The sequence below is a fragment of the Dipodomys merriami genome, unplaced genomic scaffold, assembly GCF_024711535.1.
Source record: "Dipodomys merriami isolate MVZ:Mamm:240054 unplaced genomic scaffold, mDipMer1.0.p SCAF_34, whole genome shotgun sequence".
Classification (NCBI taxonomy): domain Eukaryota; kingdom Metazoa; phylum Chordata; class Mammalia; order Rodentia; family Heteromyidae; genus Dipodomys; species Dipodomys merriami.
In genome coordinates this window covers 40,710-56,084 of record NW_027204937.1, presented here as the reverse complement: position 1 = coordinate 56,084, position 15,375 = coordinate 40,710, and the positions used below count along the sequence as shown (strand labels likewise).

General features: G+C 48.5%; 1 protein-coding gene across 5 annotated transcripts in view; it reads left to right on the top strand.

The window, feature by feature from the left end:
* Nucleotides 1–15,375, top strand: part of Ssbp3 (single stranded DNA binding protein 3) — a 156,762-nt gene that overhangs the window by 139,478 nt on the left and 1,909 nt on the right. For 3 of the 5 annotated variants that reach the window (XM_069987115.1, XM_069987117.1, XM_069987120.1), the window contains 8 exons: nt 3,984–4,072; nt 4,752–4,800; nt 5,393–5,428; nt 5,870–5,924; nt 7,165–7,235; nt 13,907–13,985; nt 14,690–14,718; nt 14,813–14,914. In XM_069987115.1, the coding sequence (XP_069843216.1) occupies nt 3,984–4,072; nt 4,752–4,800; nt 5,393–5,428; nt 5,870–5,924; nt 7,165–7,235; nt 13,907–13,985; nt 14,690–14,718; nt 14,813–14,914 (510 nt within the window). The remainder of the gene's footprint in view (nt 1–3,983; nt 4,073–4,751; nt 4,801–5,392; nt 5,429–5,869; nt 5,925–7,164; nt 7,236–13,906; nt 13,986–14,689; nt 14,719–14,812; nt 14,915–15,375) is intronic. The other 2 variants (XM_069987116.1, XM_069987119.1) reach the window with 1 other exon arrangement.

Below are 15,375 nucleotides of genomic sequence, written 5' to 3'. Positions count from 1 at the left end.
AGACAGGAGTCTTCTGGAAGCTTAGTTAGGGCTTCCTCCTGGCTTAGGGTCTCTCAGGTGAACCAAGCATCCTCCTCTCAGTACAGTGCAAAGAGATGAGGGCTCTAGTGGCTGAGATCTTGCTGAAAAGTCCTCTTGGTCTGAGAAGGCTGTTCTGGCCTCCCTCAGCAGTGTACAAGGGAAGGAGATGACAGCTAATGCTCCCCTGGAAACCTCAAGGGCTCACAAACATCCCTCCTGCCCTTAAGGAAACCCTTAAATATTTTGCCCATCTCTTGCACCCATATGGTTGGAGTGTAGTATTAAATTCCAGAATCAAGCTCCTCCACAGGCAGTCTAGAACATCCATACCAGCCATCATTGGAGGCAGGAAGGTCTGGTGTTTGTATATCCCTGGACCGTTTATAAAACAGGAGGCCAGGTGACGTTCTCACTGGGCTCATGGTATGGCAGGGTGAGACAGTGACTGTGAACACCCACTTGGTATCCTGTGGATCCTGTCTTCTTCCTACAGGTCCTGTGTTCTGCCTCATGCTGCAGTCCAGGCCATAGTAAGTATGCAGTCGCTGTAGATAGTCGACAGTAAGCACCACTGTGTCATGTAGTGAGACCAGACACAAAAGGGGAACACCACCATGTGTGATTCCCAGTGGGAATTAAATTGTGTTTAGCCAGTGACCAGAACTTTTTGAACTTGGGGCTACTTTATTGGTTTCAAAACAAGTAGAGTAACTTCTACCTTTTGAGCTCTATTGTGTTTCCACATAAACATCCCAGAGGAGCCAGCATCCCAGGTGGTCCCTGCCCTTTGCCTCAGGGTCTCAAATGAGGTTCGCTCTGGGTTTCTGAAGTGACCAAGAGCACAAGGGAAGCAATACTGCACTTGGTTCCAGAAATTATGTGCCTGTCAGCTCTGCAATGACCTTTGGTCCAAGAGTTTGGAAGGCAAATCCTGTTAGATAAGTCTAAAACTACAGGGCTTCTGGTCCCCTTGGGGTACAGAGCGTGCTACACTCCATGCACGCCCCAAAGCGATCAGATCTCAGGGCATTGCCTGAGTAGTTGTTGTTCAGATTGGGAACTAGAGTTAGATTATTTGCCTGTGTTTGAAAAGATTCACAGGAAGGATAACCTGTACTCTTCAGGGACTACCCTGCACTTCCCAGAGAAACTGCATCTGCTGGTGCCCTTGCTGATCCAGGGCAGAGTCAAGCTCAGGGCTTCTGAGGAAGCAGAAGCTGGACTGGGAGCCTAGCTCAGGTGGTAGAATGCCTACCTAGCATTTGAAGGCCCTGAGTTCAAACTAAGGGTGAGGATGAAGGGTCATTAATTCTGGTGCAGAAGCCTCAGGAATGGGCAAGGATAGAGTAGGGCCTTGAGGAACCTCTCAGGGTAGGATGGCCATCCCCTGTGGTTTGAGGTTGGTTCCCTGGACAAGTGAGTCTAACAACTAGGTGGCTCCTCTACTGTTTAAAAGTGAAGAACAGGGTGGATCACAGGAAGCACTGATAGCCCTGTGGAGGTCCCATAGGCCACTACAGGAGGCCCTGCCCCTGTCCCATGTCTTCCTATCACCCCTTGGGCCAGCAGAGCAGACTGAAACCAAGAGGGTACAAGGCCTGTATTATTTCTGACTGTGAGTCAGACCCCTCTGCCCAGGGGATGAGGGTGAAGAGTGGGAGAGGATGGACCTGGGTGAACATGGGCATCCTGTTGCTCCAGAGCAGTGCTGAAAGAGATAACGGGACAGCTTCTGGGTAGTAATGTCCCCTCCAGCAACCCAGCACTTCTATAGGTAGGTGCTGCTGTCAGAGAGGACCTATCTCCAGAGTCTGAAATCTAGCTAGTAGTAAGCTTTCAGCTTGGTGTGAAAAGCTGCTCTTTCTAATTAGAAAACTTGGCCTCCAAACTTGATTTCAGCCTGGCTTTCACTCCTACTTACTAAGGGACCTGGGGCAAGTCCTTGGCTTTTGTGGGCCTCCAGGTTGTCACTTGAGCAGTGGGAAGGGTGAGAGGCCCCCTAGGGTCTACATCTCTGGGAGGGAGATGTGGGGTTTCTCCATGCAGGAAGCTGCCTTGCTGGCTGGGTGAGAGGCTACTGCAGGCTGTGTAGGTTGGTAGAGTTGGGAGTAAAAGGAGACGACACCCTGCCCTGGGGTGTGGGCTTTCCCCCTTGCCTGGTGAGGGGCAACTGTGGTTTTCTAGGAGGTCTCACTCTTCCCAGAAGACTTTCTCATTAGCCAGCAGCATGGTGGGCAAAGAGCTGCCCTGAACGTGGTGAGCTTTCTTTGAGGGCAGGGGCTGGGTTTGTGGAGGACAGGAAGGAGTGGTTAGAAAAAGCATTAAAGGTCTGGGAAGGTGGCTCAGTGGTAGAGCGCTTGCCTTGTATGCATGAGACCCTGGGTTCAATTCCTCATCACCATGTAAAGCAGAAAAAGCCAGAAGTGACGCTGTGGCTCTAGTGGTAAAGCACTAGCCTTGAGCTGAAGAGCTGAGGGACAGTGCCCAAACCCAGAGTTCAGGCCCCACGACCAGCAAAAAAAAAAAAAAAAGAAAAAAGAGCATTAAGGGCTGCTGCTGCCATTCCAAGTCAGTATGCATCCCTTTGGCTTTCAAAGCACTTAAGATCCAGCACTACACCATCTGTAGGAAGGGGTTGAAGTTCATGGGCTCTTGGTCCCCATTTAAAACAAGCACAGCCCTGGCCAGACCGTGGGCCTTGTCCCAGCTCAGTCATGCACACTGTGAAGCAGCAGCATCACTGTTCTGCAGCACCTCATTTCTTAAACCTCTTTTATGGGGATAGAAAAGTGGTTGCCACAAACATTTAATGTTGGTATAGTTCCATGCTGATAGCTCACACTATGATCCTAACTACTCAGGAGCCTGAGATCTAGAGGATCACAGTTCAAAGCTAGCCCAGACAGAAAAGTCTATGAGACTTTACCTCCAAAGTACCCAGAGGCATGGCTAAAGTAGTAGAGCTCTAGTCCAGCAATCATGAGGCTCTGAGTTCAAATCCCAGTACTGCAAAAAAAAAAAGGGGGGGTGCATGTAAAGCACATGGCCATGACTGTCATGGAGTAAGAATCGTCATTTGTAGCTTGCCAAAACATCTGCAAGTGGTCAAGCTGAGGCTGGGTATCTGATTGCTGACCTCAAATCTCTGGCTCTGCTCACCACCTGCAGAGATGGGGAACATCTGACCCTATAAAACAGGCCCATGAAATCCTTCAGAGACAGACATTTGCTACTTGTTGGCTGCTGGCGATGGCTAAGAATGCTGGCCCTGCAGGATCCTGTCCCTGCCCACTGTCTTCTCAGACCTTGGTCTCCTTCTCTATAGGATTACAAGGACAGAGACTGAATAAAGGTGTATTGTGTGCTCAATAAAGAGCAATACATGTTGGCTCTGCCATCCAAATTCTACCAAACTGTTACTTCAGATTCCCCTGCCACAGTAGAGCTGCAGCAAGGCACAGTTTACTGCCCAGGCATGGGAGCATGCAGGGGCTTCTGGGAACTTACTCCCCTGGAGTCCAGCAGGAGAGGTGGCACCTTAGGAGTAAGTGGGTAGAGCAGTGATCCCCTGGTGGACAATGATGGCTCGCAGAGGTACTGCCCTCTGAGCTCCTACTCATCTGCTTGAAGCTTAAGTAACTCCATGGGGGAACCCATACCTGTTTACCTTCCCCTGAGCCCTGTGAGAAAGGTGTCCACTAGCAGCTTGCTTGACAGCCATGTGCTTTTGAGAACATCATCTTGAAGCCCCTATAATTGCATTGACTGTTGTGACTCTCCCTCTGTGCTGGCTTGTCATCATGGTCCCTGTCACTTGGTCCCCACCCTGCCCCACCTTTTTCTGAAAGAATGTATTATTTTTTTCTCATCAGATCCTCTTCACAGACTAACCCTCTCGCTTATGTTCTGTGTTTGTCTTCCCTCCCTCCTTCTCTCTCCGGTTCCCCTTCTCCTTCTCATAGACTGACCCTTGGTTATCGTTGCAGAATTACGGCAGCGGCATGAGACCACCACCCAACTCCCTCGGCCCCGCCATGCCCGGGATTAACATGTAAGGCAAAAAGGCCCCAGCCAGTGGCTCAGAGCCCATGGCTTCCCTGCCCTCTGTTGGCACCTGGAAGACTCTTGACAGGAGTCGGTGCTGGTGCTTCTCTGCCTCTCAGTGTCCTTATCAGTAAGAGGATGTTGACAAGCTGGGAACAAGAGTTCCGTGCTTATGTATGCCAGGCCCAGTGCTGGGCGCCATGTAGCAAGTAGCCCACCTCATGTTCATATCACCCTGTGAGGGAGCTGTTAGGATCCTCCTCTTACAGCGGGGTCACTGAGGCACAGAGAGGTAAAGCAGCTTGTTCAGGCTCACATAACTTATTGGCTGAGTCCAAATTTCAATGCCTATATAAATAGCCACTGTTCTCTAATGCTTTAGTCCTTTTTTAAACATTTTTTGTGAGAATCTGTGGACTGCCTTCCCGAGAAAATGCACATGCAGGAATTTTATATGTTATTTTTTATAAGCATCATATAATATGTGAATTTTACATATAATAAAGGGGTTCATAGATTTCCACATATGGCCTACTCGTTGCTACCCCAGAGCCAGATAGCCTCTGGGACTCGGACTGTGTGAAAGGTTTTCTGTTACTGATGTCAGCCTGCTCCTTCTGCCCATGCTGGCTCATCCTCTTACATTCTATTACAGCATTTTCATTGTCTCCATCTTTCCCTCTCAGGGGCCCGGGAGCTGGCAGACCCTGGCCCAATCCCAACAGTGCTAACTCAGTGAGTATCCAGGTCAGGTGGGATCTTGGTGGCCAGTGAACAGGTCCTGGGAACAGGGTGGCTAGTGTCACTAAAAGAAGAAATACAGTAGAGTTCTACCTGATGCCTCCAAAGAGGAGGCTACATGTATATAGGTGGAGCCTTGGGACCATGATAGAGCCAGGGTTGGCTCTATCACACTCAGCACAGTCCTCAAAAGCTGAGAACCTGAGCTTCAGGCATGTTGTCCGAGCAGGTTCTCCCTGCAAGGTGGCTTCTAGCCTTCAGAGGAAGGAGTGGTAAGGGGCTTGGCACAGACAGGCTGGAGGAGAGGAAGCGCTGTCTCCTGGCCTCCTACACCAGAGGCCACCTAGGCCCCTCCCCCAGGCTCCTCACAGGATGGGACAAGTGACTAGCCTCCAGGAACCACTCAGTGTGGCATCAAGACCCAGGCTTTACTTCCATCCACAGCATCACACAGCTAGCTTACTTGGTCCCAGTCTTTTACCTAGAAGAGTGGGTGTGTCCTCAAGTGGGTTTGGAAGCAAAAGGGGCACACCCTACCTATTGGGGAAGGTGACTCCAACATAGGGCTCCTACATCTCATTTCCAGATCCCGTACTCCTCTTCATCACCCGGTACCTATGTGGTAAGTGTGGCTATGGATACTGCCTGCCTGTGTGTGACTGATGGTGCAGCAGGGGAACAACTTAGGGTCCTATCTCATTCTCTGTCAAAACTCCCGCTGAACACAGGTTCCAAAGTCCTAGGCATGTGCAGGTCTACAGGGGCCCCAGGCATCCCCATAACTGACCTGGGGGCTCTGAGCTTCCATTTAAAACTTCTGACTTACCAGTTGGCATACACATAAGCACATGTGTATGCATGCCCCCACAATTGCCTGTGGGCTTGAGGAGAGGAAAGAGAAATTCAAGAACTCCCTGTAAACTCAGGTTTATAGCTCTGAATGTGCACCAAGGTTTAGCAAGAGATGAGTGCCAGGCTGGCCTGGGCATTGGGAGGGAACGCGTGGCCTCCTCATGCCTGTTACCACTGTTTGTAACTGATGCCAGCTTTTATCTCATCTCAGGGACCTCCTGGTGGTGGCGGCCCTCCAGGAACACCCATCATGCCTAGTCCTGCGGGTAAGAGGGTTTGAGGGAAAAGAATCTGGAGGGAAGATTGTTGGTGGGCCTGGAGTATAGGGCCCAGCCTTTCATCACAGGCTCCTGAGCAGCGTAACCTCCTTTGGAACTGTGATATTCAGGGATTTAGGGAGCTGTCAGCCTTTGATGCCCCTGCCCACCCTGTGGCCGCTGATCACACTTCTTCTGGTTCTTGGGTACTGCTCTGTAAAAAAACAAAGCTTTGCAGAGAGGTCTGGGAACAGGGGTCTTGTTGTCTTATTGTCCTATGTGGGCATTGCTCTAGACCACTCAAAACAGCCTGTAGGGCTCTGGGACCAGGATTCTAAGGAGAGTTCTATGCTTCTGTCCTCCTGAGAGGAAATTGCTTCTATCATGTTCTTTACCCAGAAAGCACATGTGAATACACATGAACATGTGCACACATGCATGCACATAGTTATTTCTTTCCCAACTGAGCCTAGCCAGCCAGAGGAGTATAACATATAACCCCAAAATAAGAGAGGTAGCCAAGATTTCTGCCTGAGAAATACGGTGCCTGTCCCCGACAGAAACGTGTTAGCTGATTGCTGATTTCCTAAGGAGACTTCTGTGGCTGAGTGGGGATTCAGAGACCCCTCACCCCCAGCTTCCCATAGAGGGAAGCTGCTTCAGCTACAGGGGTGGATACTGGCGGCGGCTGTGATGCTCGGCTCCCTCCCACACTCGCTCCCTCTTCCTCTGCTGCATTTTGATGAGCTTCATGACCTACATTCACACTGGGTCACGTTAACCCACTCCGTATGTTAATGTGCCTCCAGTCCCATCTCTGCTCCCCCTCCTGCCCCCTCCGCTTGGCAGGATAGCCCCTGGGTAATTTGCAGCCTTTCCCTTTCCCTGATTTGATTAAAGCCCGTGAGTGTGGCTATGGGGGCAGCACAGGTGCATTCTTACTGGCCCCATGATGCTCCAGTGTTCGGTGAGGACAAGGATGGGCCTGTAGTCCTCCTGGGTCGTGTCCACACTGATGCCCAGACACCCTGAAATTCTTCGTTTCGTGGTTGAGTGGTTTTTACAGTTAAATTTTCTGTGATTAAAAACTTTGTGAATCTTCATTAAATACAAATTAGCCAGAAAATGGTGGTACTTAGAGGAAATTTTAGGTGATAAAATACAAAAGAATGAGTTCAAGTGCCACAAGTTTGTTTTAATTAAGAAATGAATTAATCACCTCAACTTATGGGTTTGCACTATCCTACAGATTCAACAAATTCCAGTGACAACATCTACACCATGATTAATCCCGTGCCGCCTGGAGGCAGCCGGTCCAACGTAAGTCTGCTTTCTACTCATTTACATAGCAGATACCATAACAAATCATAATTAACTTCATCAGCTGAGGGGAAAGCAAGTCTAATTGATTTCAGCCATTTGTTACCAAAGATGAATAAAATAAACCATCAGAAAAGTGATTAACTCTTGGGCAACTCAGTTCCTGTTTCATAGCTGGCCAGGGTGGAAAGGATAGCATAGGGTGTCTCTGGTCAGGGTGAGGGCACTGGGCTTACTTTGAGGACCTGCTGTTGCATTGGGGGGGGGGGGGTGGAGGGCATACTTTGAAGCACCAGGCTTCGAAGGCCTGCTCCCTGTGCCTGTGACTAGTTCTGCTACCCTGGGCAATCCTCTCTCCTGCTGTCTCTTTCTTGGGCTAAGGGTGAGGACTCCCACCCCCAGGATGTGTGAAACTTTGGGGGACCCGTCTATCTCCTATTGTTGCCCTGAGCTGTTACGCCTGTGCCTGGCAGCTGTTTTGCTGCCATTCGTGCCATACTCATGTCTAAAGGCCACTTCCCTCCCTTCTTCCTCTCAGTTTAAAGTTCCACACTTTGAAGGGCATTCCAGCCCAAGTCCCGCCTGTTCTGACTTCCACTTGCCCTCTTTTCTGAAGCCCATTGGACACAACTTGCCTGTGCATCCATAGGCGCCTCACTCTGCTACCAGCTCCCCACAGACAGCCCCGGGTACCTCTCTCCTCCAGATGCTGTTGGCTTTGTTGGCCCAGTTCCTGAGCTGAAACCCGAAACATCCGAATCGGTGCTCAGTGTGGGCTGTGTCTACTATGACTGCACACAGTTTTGTTTGCTTATTGTGGTATTGGGTAACAATCTCAGTCCTTTGCATGTGTTAACCATGTGCTCCACTACTGAGCTGCACCCCAGCCCTGAAGACCAGACACATTTAATTTCCCCAGCAGCCTCCAAGGTCAGGCTCTTTCTTTGTGGGGGCCATGTGACCAATAACTGCAGGAAGCTCCATGTTCTTACCCTCCGCTGTCTGGTCCCCCAGCTTCCTCACACCTCCTTACTAGGGTGACCAGTGTGTGGATTTGGGCATTAAAAGTTCTGTTCCCCAGGGCACCACGTGCCCTTTTTCTTGGGAATGAATGTAGAGCTTGAGCGGAAAAATATGAAACCTATATAGGTCCTGAAGAGGTTGGTACACTGTTGAATTGGACGTAGAGTCACTGTCAGTGCATTTTCCCTAACCAGCATGGCTGGTGATTGTGACTTGGGTACATTGTCCCTAGAGCTGTGGCCTGCCACAGAGCTGCCTCTAACTGCTTGGTCATATTCACCCTTGTATTTGTGTTGAGGTGGTGCTTGCTTCATTTTTAACATTGCAAATATGGTGACCGCGTGGTTTCTAAGCGTTCACATTGTGAAAATGGGAGCCATGCCACTATCAGCAACAGCATGACCCAGACATAACAGAGAAAGAAAGCTGAATGACCATGTTATTTTAATGACAGGTAGAAGGACATAGACTGCTGGACTAGGGCAGTAAAGGACACGTTGCACAGCCTGTAGACAGGAACTTGGGGGTAGGTGTGGCAGAAAGGGGATGAGGAAGCACCGGAGCCTGCATCTTTCAAGTGTGGGATGACACAGCCACGTCCTGCTGAATCAAAAGCCCTTTTTGTCCTCCAAAGACACACCGGTCTTCAGTCAAAAATAGCAGTCACTGAATTAGCTTGGGCATACCCTGGAAAGAACACCATTATCATCTCGTTCCCTGATTGCACCGGGAACTGAGAAGGTTACAGTTCCTGTTTGAGAGATTGCAATGAAAAGTCCTATGTATGAACCAAATGGGGGGGGGGGGTGTTGGTAACAGATTTGACTCATTTTGATCCTGACTGATCTTACCCATGACCCAGTGAATCAAAATTGATGTATTGAATCTTAGCAACACAAGCAAGTTTGTTACGGCTCAGGGTCTAGCTCAGTGTTTGAGCACCTGCCTAGCATGCATAGTTTATTGAGGGTCCTCAGCACCCCCAATAAACAGAACAAAAAAGAAGCTCCTACTAGGTCTTTTGAGCACTGATTTGAAAGTTGGGAATTTTAGATCACCTTGGTTTCTATGAAGATTGAAACTGAAGGATGAACACAGAAGAATGTTGCTTTCTTATACAGATAGAAAGTAGGCTTTACTCATTTATCTGATAGCTGGCAAACTATACACAATACACTAGTAGTTTCATTTAGTCTATATCTTGTTTTTGTTTTGTTTTGGTCCATCATGGGGCTTGAACTCAGGGCCTAGGCACTGTCCCTAAGCTTTTTTGCTCAAGGCTAGTATTCTACCACTTTGAGCCACAGCTCCACTTCCAGTGTTTAGGTGGTCTATTGAAGATAAGAGTCTCATGGATTTTCCTGCCTGGGCAAGCTCGAACCTCAGTCTCAGCCTACTGAGTAGCTAGGATTACAGACGTGAGCCACCAGCACCCGGCTTAGTCTGTATCTTTTTACAACAAAAACAGAAACATCTTAATGTTCTATACTTTTGCACCTAGTTACTACCACAAAAGGTATGATTTGTCTACCTGGGACACTAGCCTTTATGATGGAAGTTTGGGTCACTTTTCAACTTCCTCAAATCATGCAGAAGAACTGAATGGGTTTTTTTATTCCACAGAAACAGAATTTCTCAAAACAGGTGCCCACAAGATAAGGTTATCATTGGAGCTGGGAATGTGGCTTAGTGGTAGGGTGCCTGCCTAGCATGCATGAAGCCCTGGTTTCAATTCCTCAGTGCCACATACACAAAAAGCTGGAAGTGGCACTATGGCTCAAATGGTATAGTGCTAGCCTTGAGCAAAAGAAGCTCAGAAACTGTACTCAGACCCTGAGTTCAAGCTGCAGGGTGGGGACTGGTGGGGGGGGAGGGTGAGATGGTTATCATTGTTATGGCCATAGAAGATGTTGAAAGACTGGCCTGCTAGGAAAATTCCTATTTTTTGAAAGTGCAAAGCAGGAAGGATGTCCATCTCTGATCTGGAAGTACATTGCATTGAAATCAAAGAATCACAGTAAAGGGGAGAGGAGCACATTCTTTCTCCCCCAGTGTGTTCATCTTTAAAGAGGCCATGATGGGCCCAGAAGGGGTGAGCCAATCACACCTGAATTGTTCAGCATCATGTGGAGGTTGCGGCAAGATCTATGCCATAGAAATCACGACTTTTTAAATGAGACTGCTTGCAAATTCAAAAAACAGTCACAAGGAAGGGCAGCCAAGTTAAACAGTACTTTCAGTTTCTTTATTAAAACTAACTTCCTTGGAATCCAGGTTGGATCTCAGAAGTTCGGATTACCTCTGTGTTTAAACCCATTTTTTCTCTCTAGTACTCCCCACCCCCACCCCCCCAAAAAAATGCCACTGTGCTGCCTAGGCTTAAGCCATCCTCTGGAATAGCTGGGAGTATAGGGACTAAGAAAATGAGCTTTGATTGATCACAGCCTGTATCCCACATGTGCTTGGTGTGGTTTTGCAAATGATGGACGTCGTAGGCCAAGTGGTCATCCAGTGAACTTGTAGCTAACTGCAGGTGCTGGCTGCCAGGCAGCTGGTCAAAGCCAACTATAGTCATAAGGGGGATGCAGCTCTTGAGGTGCTGGAAATAATTCCACAAACCTGTGCTGATAAGAAAAGTTCTCCATGTTCCTAGTGTGAACAGGATTGTGAAAGGATTATCCGGTGTTAGGTTGAACTGATGGTTGTCCTGCAGGCTGCAGAAGGGCAGACAAGTCAACTGAGCTTTACATTTGACTCTATTCCTGTTTCCACTGTATTTTTTAAAAAAAATGTCCTAATGGCTACAGGTACTTCAGACATTGTCAAAGGAAACAAAAATCTCCTATGTGGTAATGCAGAAGGAAAAGGCTAAATTACTGTATTAGAGGATAGAAACATTATAAAAAATGTTTTATTTTTCTCACATTATCATTACTTAAACCAGCCTGCCTGCTCCTGTTACATTATTTCAATAGTAGCATTTATGTAACAGAAAAGTAAGTCTTGCTGAATACATGGTTCCAGATAAGACAGCTGGCCATCCACAGGCAAGCTATAGGGATAAACCTATAAAACACGCAGAAGAAATACAGCAACAATTCTTCATGGTCTGTGTTAAACATGCTTAGATATAACATCACCTGCACAAAGAACAGAAGAAAAAAGTAGAAAAACTGGACTTTTTGTGCATTGGTATGTGTCTATAGTCACAGATACTCCAGATGGCTTGAGCCTGGGCAACATAGTGACACTTTTTTGGGGGGTGGGGGGAGTGGGCAGTACTAGGGTTTGAACTTGGAACCAGACAGTTGCTCAGCTGGTGCTTATCACTTGAACCATGCCTCTAAGCCCTGCTTTTTGCTGGTTATTTTGGAGATGAAGTCTCATGGACTTTTCTACCCAGACAGGCTTTATCCCTCAGTCTTCAGATTTAAGCATTCTTAAGTAACTAAAATTTTTTATCTATTAGGAAAAATCAAATGGAACACAGTAAAGTGCCACGTCACCCCCCATATATATATAGTTAGTGACTAGTTCTGGGAGGATATGGAGACACCAAAACCTTGCTTTGCTGGTGAGAATGTTAAATGGTGCAGCTGCTGTGGAAAACAGTCTGGCAGGACCAAGAAAGGTCAAACATAGGATGACCATATGACCCAGCAATTGTATTTCTAGAAATGAGCATGTGCCCACACAGTGCCTTGCATGCAAATTGGTGTTTCAACAGCCAAGACTGGGAACATCCTGAATGGACTGTCAAGTGATGAGTGCATAGCTGAAGCATGATGCACCCATACAGTGCAGAAGGAATAATGCAGCTGGGTGCCAGTGGCTGTTGTCTATAACCCTAGCTATTCAGGAGGCTGAAATCTGGAGGATCATAATTCAGAGTTAGGGTTAGAGACATGGCCCAAGTGGTATAGAGTTACCAGCTTAGCTAGCAAAGCCAAGCAAGCAAAAGGGCCCTGAGTTCAAACCCTAGTACTGCCCCTCCCCCTCCAAAAAGTCAAATTCTAGTGTATTTAACAACATTCAAAGTGAAAAAGTCAGCAAAAAAAAGTGTGTGATTCCCTTTACACTCGATGTCCAGTATAGGCAAATCCACAGATACAAAAAGTAGATTCATGGTTGTCTGAGGTTGGGGGAGAAAGAACACTGAGGACTGACTGCTGGCAGGCACACAATTTCTTTGGGGGAGATGGAAATATTTTGAAATTGATTGTGGTGATAGTTGCACAACCCTATGAGTGCACTAAAAACCACTGAATTGTATACTTCAAATGGGACAAACACAAAAATGTAATTTCAAGTAAATACCTGACTGTTAAGTATTTATGTTAAGGTAATGACATGCATTTATGTTGAAGTGATAACATATATATGAGCATACATTATGTTAGCATGTTTGGGATATTTGGCTAGATTCTGGGTTCCAGGGTTTGGGGTTTTTTTTGGTCAGTTGTGGGGCTTGAACTCTGGGCTTGGGCGCTGTTCCTGTGCTTTTCTGCTCAAGGCAAGTGCTCTACCACTTGAGCCACAGCGTCACTTCCGGTTTTTTAGTGGTTTATTGGAGATAAGAGTCTCACAGACTTTGCTGTCCAGGCTGGCTTTGAACCGTGATCCTCAGATCTCAGCCTCCTGAGTAGCTAGGATTACAGGCATAGGCCACCAGCGCCCAGAGCCAGGGTTTTGAAAACATTAATCACTCTTGTTCTCATATTGCATAGGATAGTAAACACCAAGTTAGTTAGCACAGAGGGAGGTAAGGTGCTAAACCCCAGAGTGGCATAGGGGGGTGAGTAGGGAAGCAGCTCCTCCCAGCCCCATCTTGGAATCTGTCTGGGCCTTGCTTCCTGCACGCCATGCTCTTTCCTGCCCCTCCATGCTGCCAGCCCCCTACATGGCTTTTTGCTCTTGCAGGATGTCTAGCCTGCCTTTGCCTGCCCAGATTCTACCCCTCAGTTGTGCTCATGCTCAGCTTTGTATCCTCAGCACCTAGTGCAGGCCAGGTGTCTAACAGTGCTCTGGCCTTTGGTTGCCTCCTCATAGGTGGGTTTGGTAGTTGTAGGCAGCCTGCGGATAGAGAAGGATGGATCTCTAGGTTCGGATTTGCCTGCCCTATCTGTTTGTGAAAGGCTTATCAGCTATCCCAGCACTGACTGGTCCTGTTTCTGTTGCCCCTAAAATGTATTCATGCTTAAGGAGGTACATGGAGGAGACTAGTAGACAGCCCTGGGCCAGACTGCCAGGCCTTCATCTCTGCTGTTTGTAAAAGGCACATAAAAAGCATGCGTAATTTTGGCCCCCGGCCTGCCACTGCCAGATACCTGTGTGGCTGCAGCTGGTGAGTCAGGCTCTGCACGTAGGGATGGAACGAGCACTATTGATTGAGAACTGGGTGGCCTTTAGCCAGTCCTTTTCCCTGGGTTTGTCCCTTTGCCCAGTACCCAGGAGCCTGCTCCATCCAGTTACGTGCACTTAACTCGGGCTGGTACAAGGAGCCAGGTACCAGAATGGAGGTTCCTGGGCTGCTGTGGTGTAGGGCTTGTGTCCTCGAAGGTTTATTGGCCAACTCACTGGGTAAGGGAGCCATGAGGGATGTTGAGAGCCTGGGCCCACTAAGCCATGCTCTGTTGCTTCTCCCTCAGTTCCCAATGGGTCCTGGCTCAGACGGCCCGATGGGAGGCATGGGTGGCATGGAGCCACACCACATGAATGGATCACTAGGTAAGCTAACTCCGGTCCTGAGTCACATTCCCACTGTCCCTTGCCTAACTCTCCTAGCTACTTGCCCTCTGTCTGGGCTCCTGGCCCAACCGGACTGGTATATATCATTCTTAGATGTCTTTCTTTTGTGGGTCATGGGGCTTGAACTCAAGGCCAAGGAACTGTCCCTGAGCTCTTTTGCTCAAGGGTAGTGTTCTACCACTTTAAGGCACAACTTCACTTCTGGTTTTCTGGTAAATTGGAGATAAGAGTCTCAGGACTAGCCAGGTGCCAGTGGCTCACGTCTGAAATCCTAGCTACTCAGGAGGCTGAGATCTGAGGATCGTGGTTCAAAGCCAGCCCCGGCAGGAAAGTCTTGAGACTCTTTATCTCCAATAAAACCACCAGAAAACCTGAAGTTGTGCTGTGGCTCAAGTGGTAGAGCACTAACCTTGAGCTGAAGAACTCAAGGACATCACCCAAGCCTAGAGTTCAAGTCCCACAACCGACAAAAAAAAAAAAAGTCTCAGGATTTTCTTGCCCAGGCTTGCTTCAAACCATGATGCACAAATCTTAGATGTCTTGACACATAAGAAGCTCCATACCCAGACAGGAAATTCTCTGCATAGATAGAATGTGGGATCTAGGGGAAGCCCAAGGAAGAGGCTGGAGACCTTCCAGGAAAAATGAGCAAGAAACTAAATTGGATTCTTCTTTCCTTCCAGGGTCAGGTGACATAGACGGACTTCCAAAAGTGAGTATGCACTGTCTGTCTCCTCCCTGGCATACCCATTCATGGGGGCAGGAGCTTGGAGAGACAGGCTCACTCTCCTCTCTTCGTTCTACAGAATTCTCCTAACAACATAAGTGGCATTAGCAATCCTCCGGGCACCCCTCGAGACGATGGCGAGCTAGGAGGGAATTTCCTCCACTCCTTCCAGAATGACAACGTAAGGCAGCATGTTCCTCTTACATTGGGTCCTAGTCCTTTTGGTCAGGCCTGGGAACCCTCACAAGCTATTGACTGTGAGTCTGGTCTGCACTCAATGCTGTGGGCTTCTCACCTCCATTTCACCTAGCCACTGCCCAGCCTAGAGGGACCACAGGCTAACCTGACAAGCCTTGGACTGAGAGCGAGGCATCGGCAGGGCAGCATTGCCCCAGGAGCCCATTTCTACCTGGCCTTGGGAGGAAGAGCCATGCAACCAGGCATTTCAGGGTGTCAGGGCCCAGCCATATGCTGCCCATAGTGGGCTTTTTGTATACTTGCCTTTCCAGAAAACAACCTTGGAGAACCCCCGACTGGCCCCCAGCCAGGGTACCCTGGTGGAGCCCTGGTTCCCCAAAGCTCAACTCCCTGCTGTCTCAGCTGCCCAGAAGAGGCGGCTGCCAGAGTTCTGAAGGGCACACA